This window comes from Austrofundulus limnaeus, unplaced genomic scaffold, assembly GCF_001266775.1.
Source record: "Austrofundulus limnaeus strain Quisiro unplaced genomic scaffold, Austrofundulus_limnaeus-1.0 Scaffold54, whole genome shotgun sequence".
NCBI lineage: Eukaryota > Metazoa > Chordata > Actinopteri > Cyprinodontiformes > Rivulidae > Austrofundulus > Austrofundulus limnaeus.
The window spans coordinates 1,556,491-1,566,089 of NW_013952456.1; the positions used below are offsets into that span (position 1 = coordinate 1,556,491).

General features: G+C 39.6%; 1 protein-coding gene across 1 annotated transcript in view; it reads left to right on the forward strand.

Annotated features, from left to right (window-relative positions):
* Window positions 1–7,782, forward strand: part of col6a1 (collagen, type VI, alpha 1) — a gene marked incomplete in the record, with an annotated part of 37,844 nt that extends 30,062 nt beyond the window's left edge. Inside the window, 6 exon segments of the mRNA XM_014008972.1 lie at window positions 51–184; window positions 554–651; window positions 3,234–3,420; window positions 5,120–5,291; window positions 5,640–5,669; window positions 5,878–7,782. Of these exon segments, the coding sequence (XP_013864426.1) occupies window positions 51–184; window positions 554–651; window positions 3,234–3,420; window positions 5,120–5,291; window positions 5,640–5,669; window positions 5,878–6,485 (1,229 nt within the window).
* Between the last annotated feature and the right edge of the window lie 1,817 nt (window positions 7,783–9,599).

The window sequence follows — 9,599 nt, forward strand, 5'->3', positions numbered from 1 at the left end:
TGTGTGTGTGTGTGTGTGTGTGTGTGTGTGTGTGTGTTTTGTGTTTTCAGAGTGCAAGTGTGCACCTGTGGACTTGGCATTTATCGTGGACAGCTCAGAAAGTATCGGTGCCACAAACTTTGCCCTCGCCAAAGACTTCATCGTCACAGTTATTGACAGGCTGATTAAAAACCACCAAGTCAAGGTAACGTCTCTCTGGAGTTTATACTGTTGTGACATTTTGAACACATTGCGTTCATACTTGCACAGCCTCTGTGGGATGACAGTTATTTGACCTTTTGAGGAGTGTTTTTATAAAATTCCACCGGGACTGTTTTTTTCTGAGGTGTTACCAAACACTTGCCTCAAGATCAAACCTCAAAATAGAAAAGTGTGAATTAAAAATGCTGTCTTCAGTTTTGGGCTGCGCCTCTCCAGTGACTCTCCTCTTCCAGTTTGGTTGTAGTTACTCACAACGGGGTGGGACGCAGAAATGTTGGCAGAGAAAACCCTGCTCCTGAACGTGACACACAGACCAAAATGTAAACTCACCCCGCTGTGTTTTTCTTCTCAGTTTGCAGCGAACCAGTCCTCAGTGAGTGTCGTCCAGTACAGTGGATCACAAGCCCAGGAAGTTGTGAAACTTACCAGTAACCTCAGCGACTTTAAACAGTGAGTTCACAAACATTCAACAAGAGTCGTGCTTGTCTGTCTAACTGTGTTACCTTGTTATTGTTCTTCACCAATACAAGGTGAAAGCAGACGATTATACTTGTGCTTCTGTGTGTGCATCTCAAGAACCACTGAAGTCATTTTAATGAACCGCTTGGAAAGTAACTGACTGCATATAGAATAGAATAGAATAGAATAGAAAAGAATAGAATAGAATAGAATTGAATTGAATAGAATAGAAGCAGCCTTTATTGTCCTGCACGGGGAAATTCAGGTAGAAAAAATTCCCTTATGAGAAAGTACGGCCTCTTGCTAACGGCTAACAGTTCAATGTCCTTACTGCAGTGTTTTTTTGATAGTTACATGTCCAGCATTACACCATCTCTCATTCACAAACACAACCAGACCCCCTCCCCTCTTCTTACCACTCTCCCTGGTTCTGTCGGCACAAATTGAATGAAAGCCGTCAATGTTTATGTGTGAGTCGGGAGTTAGCYGTGTTAGCTACGTCTCCAGCAGGCACATGAGGCTGGCCTCTCGGTAGTTCTGTTGATGTCGCGCTAGCGACGCTAGTTCGTCTTGTTTGTTAGAACGCGACCTCACATTTCCCATGATGACGGACAGGATGGCAGGTCTTTGTCTCCTTCTGTCTGTGTTGCGACGCCCGATGCCTTCCGCGTCCCTTCCTTCTCAGTTCGCGGGGGACATCGGGTCGTTCAGGAGGAGCTACAGCAGAGTTCCTTATGGAGAGCAGCTGTTCACGGCTGTAAARAATGTGAGCGTGAGTGGTAGGAGAGTGAGCGTGGTCGCTTACTCTGTTTCCCGACACGGAAACCAAAAGAAGAGAGAATCAAAACAGCGTCTCCAAGAAAAAGTCAGCGCCGTTGTGAGCAAAAACGTAGGAATATACAATAATAATAAAAATAGACAGCATAGAAAATACAAAAATAGACTAAATCTAAAAAAACTGAGTTCTTGCTGAGCTGCTACTACGGCTGCCTGCTGGCGTGGCGTCGTATTGCTAATTTAATATCATATTAATATTAATATATCATATATAATATTTTTATATCTGCAATGATTTAACTTTTGGAATAACTCGTTTCTGGCCACTGCAGCTATTCAAACTTAGCCCACAGAAAAAATACTATACTTCAGGGAACTCTTCAAATATGGAGCTAAAAGTTGGTGTGGTAGTAGCTGAGAGTCATTCACAACACATACTCTAAACACTAATACATCATCTGAGCTCATGTGAGATGAGACTGCACATCAAAACATCTATACCTCCAAAATTCACAGCTCAAGTATTATGAATGCATTAAAGTTTTGCAGTGGGCGATATGCATTCCTTCAAAGACTGCAGTACCTTTATTTACTCACTTCAAAGTGAGGCCTTTTTTTAGCTTACTTAGTGTAAAATCAGTACAAAACCAATAAAACATCTGAAAAGTCTCGTGAGTCTGTAAACTAAGATCTAAAGGAATCCTTTTCAGCAGATTTACTGTTTACATCAGTTTTGTTCATAGGTCCTGATGCGTTAGAGCTACCTCTAATGGCCAGAACTCTGCAGTTTTCACTCATTTACAGGCCAGCGGTCACTCTTTCAGAGATGAGGATGTTCTCATTCTTGATAGAGAGGAACGTTGGTTTGAGAGAGGAGTAAAAGAAGCCATTTTTGTGAAGAAAGACCGTCCATCATTAAACAGAGGTGGAGGCCTCCGTTTTCAGTTGTCCCCCTCCTACAGTGCGGCTATTGCCAGTATCACTCCACCCCCTGTTAACAATAGGTGTTAATTAGGTGTCAACGATAGCCATGTGATGTGAGTATCAGTCACATGGAGGCAGGGCTTAAAAGCCTGAATTTTGCCTGAAACTCTCAGACTGAAGAAGTCTCTTGGAGGAGAGACGAAACGTTTCATTAGAGAAGAACCCGTCCAGAAGACCTATACAATTTTTTTATTTTTGTTCATAGAAAGATTTTCACTTTGTTTATTAACCCTCCAAGGTCCAAGCCCGCTCCAGCGCGGGCATCGACACGACACATTTAATGGTTAATGCGACATAAACGGCAGCATGTTGAGTGCTCATTTCAACTGGGTTGGACAGCACGGACTTCAAACTCTATAAAAAGTCTTTTTTAAGATTGTTTTTATTTTTATTTACTTCCAAATAAAAGCAGATTTATTATAAATTATTTTCGCCATAATTTTGTGAGCATTTTTTGCTGTGCGTTCAGTGAACATTTTGTGACCAGCAAGTGCTTGAATGCAACATGACARCCATTTTTCTGTTTTCCTGAAARGAACCACATTTCCAAAGCAACCAATAAAAACAGTTTGTCTGTACGCTTGTGGAGAGCATGAGAGTGTGTTTAGAAGACAGGAGAATGGAGCTTCGTCAACATTTTGGTTGTGCTGAAAATGATACCAAACAAGGCAATGTAAATAGTTTTTAAGATGAAAATAAAAGGGGAAATTCAAAATTAGCCAAAATGGCCATTTAGACCCCAGACCTTAGAGGCCACAGTTCCTCATATTTGTCTTGTATTGTGTGTTTGTTTTATTTCTGTGTGTGTGCAGGGCAGTGAGAGACATGCGCTGGCTGGCTGAGGCCACTTATACAGGCGAGGCCCTCGAATTCGCTCTGACCGCAACACTAAAGGACATGAGGAAAGACAACAAAGTTGTTCTCGTTCTCACCGATGGACGCTCTGATATTAAGAGAGACAAAGTGTCCCTCAGTACGCTCTGTGGGAAAGACCTCGTGGTGAGTGCAGCACATGCTCACTGTACAGAACTGTAAAGGCTTTAAGCAAATGAGTTATCGCTGTCTTTGATTTTTATTTTGATTGTTGGCAATGAACCTACAAACAGACATCAGGTCAAGTMCAACAAGGGGAAAAAGTTTTGAATAATTCTAGCCACCACTTTTTGCAGTAGTTTCAGCATCAAGACGTTTTTTTAGGTTCATCTCCAGGATTGTGGTCCAAATAACCACGTGAATTTTTGTTCTTCATGACCAGGCTGCTCCAGCTCCATCAGGTTGGTTAGTTGCTGTTTGAGTCCAGAAATTTTTTCAATGAGATTTTCGGTTTTATTGAGGTCTGGGTTTGTACTGGGCCATACCAGGACATGGTCCTCGTCCTGCTGGAAGGGGGCATTTTCAAATCTCTGCAAGATGGAATAACTCTCAAGAATGTATCTCCATTTTGCTTCATCTTACCTTCTACTTTCATTTCAGTGGCCAACAAATAAAAAAAATTGTTTCATCTGACCACAGTACCTTCTACAAATAGTATTTCTTCGTTTTTTTTCTCTTTTTTTTAATGTTTTGCTTAGTTTTGTTTTTGTTTTTTCTGGCCACTCTTCCATGAGGCCCAGCTCTGCGCAGTTTTTAATGGTCCTATGAACAGATCCGTCCATCTCTGCAGAAGAGCTTCTCAGCTCCATCAGGGATATTTTTGGCCTCTTGGATGTTTCTTTGATCGACGTTCTCCTTACCTGGTTTGTGAGTTTAGGTAGATGCCCGTTTTTTGTCAGGCTTAGTGTGATGACATCATTGTTTACTTTCTAATAATGGATTTAATGATGCTCTGTGGGATGTTCAGGTTTTCCGTTATTATATTTAAAATCCAAATGTGTTCTCCTCCACAACATTGTCACTGACCTGTGTGGCCTTTATGTTGTCTTGTGCRACACACTGAATACCTTTACAACCCTCTATTCAGGGTTCCCGCAGATCCTTAAAAAAGTCTTAAAAGGCATTGAACTCATCAACCCAAATTAAGGTCTTAATTAGCCTTAAAAGGTCTTAAATCAATCTTTAGAAGTCTTAAAAATGTTAACACATTGTAAGTAGGATGACTAATTTGTATCAAATATTAAAATAATTGGTAACATTTATTTTTTTTAAATATTCCCGTTCAGATGTTCCCTTTTGACACCACTTCCTGTTACTTCACATGCAAATATCTCAACATCTGTCCATCTGAGCAATGTGAAATTTGTTTTCTAATATGTTAATAATGTCATATTTCTTACAAACATTTGATGTCACAGGCAATTTAAGGTTTCATCTACAGCAAGCCGGGGTTGAGACCCAACTGTGGGTCCTAAAACTCCAAATTTTGGGTCGTTAGAGAATTAAATGAAGTTTAAAACTGACTGCTAAGAATGTTTTTATTTGACAAAATAGCAGTTAAATGTGGATAAAAACAATTGGTCTGTTAGCAATATTTGAATAATTCAACCAAAAATACTTCATTTATGAGTTTCTACCACAGTTTTAATTTTTTTAGTCATTGGTGTTTTTTTTTTTAAATTAGTCTTAAATTTGATTTCACTTGGCATTAAAAATTCTTAAAAAGTCTTAAATTTAACTTGCCTTAAACTGTAGGAACCCTGTCTATTGTAATTTCACACTAAACTTTATCTGCTAATCTGAAAATCTCCTGCCTCGCCTCCAGGTGGGGGGTTTAGGAGTTAAGGACTACTCAGGCCGGGAGCCCAACCAGGAGCAGCTCCAGTCTGTAACGTGTGAGGCTGACAGCAAACCGGGATTTTCTTTCGTCCTGGAGAACTTTGCTGAGCTGCTGGATGATAATTTCCTCCGGAATCTCACAGCCAAGATCTGCCAAGGTATAAAGCAGCTAATCAAACGCATGTTGGACATTTTACACAGAGTCCAGTTGAGTGGACTTATCTTCTTTATTTTTTCCTTTTTTACTATTTTTTATTATTACAGTATTTATTCATTTCATTTTAAAAAACAAAACACATTACATACAACAAAAAAATACAAATCAAATAAAATGAAAGGCATCAGAAGACAAAAATCTTATATCTGCTCCTATTTGCAAAAAATATATAATAATTTCAAACAATAATAAAACAAAACAAAATATTCAACTCCTCAAACAGTAACTCATACAAATACAAATTCAACAATTTCATATTTCTTTAACAATTTTGCTTTGATCCTTGCAGAGAAGAAATGCCCAGACTACAAATGTCCAAGTAAGTGTGCTTTTTCAATAATTGCATTAGTAGCATTTCTAATAAAATTCTCACATTTTTGCTTGAAAGCGGACTGAAATATAAACATTAGCCACTTAGCTTTTAAAGTTTAAGTCATTGTTTAACTGCTTCTACTTTAACAGCTGTGATTCAGTAGAAAATCTTTAATCAGATGTTTTGTGACCAGTTGTTGCTTGTTTTTGCACAGTCACTTTCTCCGAACCCACCGACATTTTGATGATGATGGACAGTTCAGCCAGTGTGGGCCAGAAGAACTTCGAGATAAGCAAGACCTTTGTCCGACGCCTGGCCGAACGTTTCCTCACAGCCGAGAGAAAGAGACGCGTCAACGTCAGAGTGGGCGTGGCCCAGTACAGCCGCAACGCCATCATGGAGCAGGCGCTGACTAACAACCTGACCTTGATCTCTTCTAAACTCGAGGAAGCAAGCTTCCAAAACGACGGCACCGACGTTCTAGAGGCCCTCGGATTCGCCGCCACCGCTTTCCGTGGTCGTGGGGATGCGTCCTCCAGTGGCCGGAAAAAGGTGGTGCTCTTTTCTGACGGCCGCTCTCAGAGAGTCACCCAGGCTCTCCTGGAGAAGCGGGTGCGTGAGCTGGCAGACGCCGGCATCGAGGTCTTTGTCATCTCAGCGGGCAGCCAGGTCAGCGAGGCCAACCTCAGCATGCTGGTGAGCAGGGGGCGGCAGGGCGACATCTCCTACGCTCAGCGCCACCTGTTCCGCATCCCGGACTACCCCTCTCTGCTCCGCGGGGTCTTCTACCAAACCGTCACCCGCAGGGTCTCTTTGCCCTAAGCGCCAACAAAAAGGACCAACATGTTTTAGTTTTTTAGTTCCAATAGAAGTATTCAGTCTCACTCATTTACACCATTTTCAAGTACGTCTGACGAAGAAATAGGAAATGTCACAAAGTTACCAAAGATTGTGCGTCAGATAAATGTAAATATTTTTACTTTAAATTGATCCACTAAGGCAGAACATCTCAGATTCCATTCACTACATCCCTGAATCTGCTCATCAAAATCAGCTTCTTTTACTTACTGTTTGATGGTAAACTTATTTGCTTTTGTAGTCCAATTTAGAGTAAAACAGTAAAACTTCAAAGCAGCAAACTTTAAGCCTGGAGAGTCTTTAGTAATGGTGACATTAAAAAAGATGTTTCAATTTTCATCTGGATTGATTTCCTCTCAGGTGCTCCACAGTTCTTCATTTAACCAGTCAGGGCTGAGGGAAACTTCCCAAAGCTTCACATCTTCCTCCCTCCAGGACCAGAGTTACTGCTGTTTTTCTTTTAATGTGGATCATTTTATAGCTCTTACCACTCTTTAACATGGTGTCAGGTGGGTTGTGTTACAATAATGCTAAATAAGTTTGTTTGAATGAAATGAAAAAACCTCAGAAACATGCTCTTGTCCCTGCACTWGTATGAACAGAAAGCCGGCTCTTTCGCTGGTTTTTCACTTTAGTGTTTGTCAGCTTGGAGCACGTTGAAAAAAAGAGAATGACAGGAAAAATGACAATGTGTTACTGATTTGATTAATACTCACAGCCAACATCATTTCAAAGCTCTAGTAGATCACCAACACAGCAGAGAAAARAGGATGAGGCTGACTTTGAAGTAAGAAAAACTAATATTTCACCTGATGCCAGTGAAAACAGCTGGACTCAACATGTGTGAGTCTGTGTGGATATCTACTGTGTGTGCATGTGTGTGTGTACATCATGACCATGTATGTGCAGTTCCATATATGGATTTTTTGGGGGGTAAAATCCCAGAGTAACAACGGCAGAAGCCTGTAGCTTCACCCAAACATGGAGACACACAATAACACACAGTTAGTTATTTACCTTCCATCATTAATTTAGTAAAATATCCATCGTGATTAAAAGATCAAAAAGAACTTGTGAGCCAACATAACTCAGATTCACCTGATTTGTTGTCAGCAGTGGCTCAGAGAATTACTGAACTGTTGTTTTTAATCTGTGGTGCTATTATTCTCAGTGTATGTTCTATAAGAAGATATTTTGAACTGAGGGTACACGGCCTCAGTAGTTCTGTAAGAGCTCGTCTAATAAAGGTTACACCAAAGTGTGTCTCTGCTTATTTTTGTTCATGCATTCACAAACATGCAATGTGCAGCATTAAGATCCATCTGGTGTTATGTTGGTTTGAACCCCAATATGCAGAACTGAGTGAGGTGGCAAAAAAGTGATTTATTAAAACAAAGGTGCTGACGTGGCAGCAAACAAGAACAAGGGCTTTGGACAGGAACATGAACATCAAACAGTAAACAAYGATCTGACAAGCACTGAAGACACTGAACAGAATATAAAGGGAAAACTAATGAGCTAAAACAAGAAACACCTGGGGAAGAAACATGAAGATCAGGTGTGAGTGGGCGGGGCTGGAGCACAGGCAGACAGGAGGAAGAAAACATGACAAGACAGAAAACTGGAACAAAACATTAACAAAGACACCAATCATAACATCTGGAGGACTTTTGGTCCACATGCAGATTAGTGATTGGCATAGCAGAGGTTTGATTTAAAGCTGGCAAGTCTGAAATATCTATTAAAAGACAGAAGTTGTGGTATAATGGAAGGGATAAAAATCTGTTCCCTCGGTTTATTAAATCGTCCACACAGATTCAAAATACATCCTCTCAGTTTAATTAATCTGCGGACACTGATTTACCAACAAGCATCATCATCTTTGACATCAGTAACATTACAAATAGCTGAACACATTTGCCTTTTAAACATTTATGAAACCTATAAAACTACAAACATCACTTCCTGTCAACTGCAGGAAAACTGACAGTTTTAAGCAAAGCAAGTCAAACTCTGAACTGTTTAGGAACTGAAAAGATGCACAAGAAAAGGATCATTTCAATGTATTCTAGTTGAACTGTTGAAATGACAGAAATAATGATTAATGGGGAAACAACAACTGTGTTGCTGTTCTAGAAGACAACCTGATATAATCTCACCTCTTAAGATGTGTTTCCATCTGTTTCTTCTCCCACACTAAAAGCATAACAAAAACAACACCTGCTGCATCCAGACATCAGCTTTTTACAGATGTGTGCATTCAGTTTACTAAACTGAGAGAATGACCTGTACATTAATGCATTCTGTTTCCTTAACTGAGAGAGTGATTTATTACAATCTCAAATTTTCTTTGCATCTATGACCTTCACTGAGCTTAATACCCAAGTGTTATCAGACAATCAAAACAGTGAATGAAGATCACCTATGTCTCATTGGCAATTTACTGTTTTCTCAGAATTAAACTTATGATTATTCTTAACATTTGTCAAATCCAATTAAATCAAATCGAATTAATATCACATTTAAAAACAACATCTGCTGGCCAAAGTGCTGCATGGAAAACAACAAATAATTTTAAAAAAGATAACGTCAATCACAAGATACCATAAAACAAAAATAAAATGTTCAAAGTTACAAGACAAAAATGAAACCATTAAATTAATGCAAAAATGTCAATTTTCATGCTGTGAGTACAAATGTGTTTTAAGATTAGACCAAAAACCAGAGTTGAAGATATATTTATATTTATAGATATATTTATGTTATTATAAAATGATTTTTAGTTGCAAATACGCAGCTGCACGTATGCAGCTCCAAATTCTGCTAATGAACATTTCTTGCCAATTCTGGCCTTGTCACATGAGCACARAGATGCAGAACAGTTTGTGTAACTACCAAACTTTCATCCAAGACCCCACTTAAAGGCTGAAAACAACAAACATCAGTTCTTAGTTGGCAACATGAACTCAAGTTGTGAATCTGATCTTAGCCAAGTGGTAGTGCTGGAAGTGATTATTTCTGGATAAAATGTGTGTGTGTGTGTGTGTGTGTGTGTGTGTGTGTGTGTGTGTGTGTGTG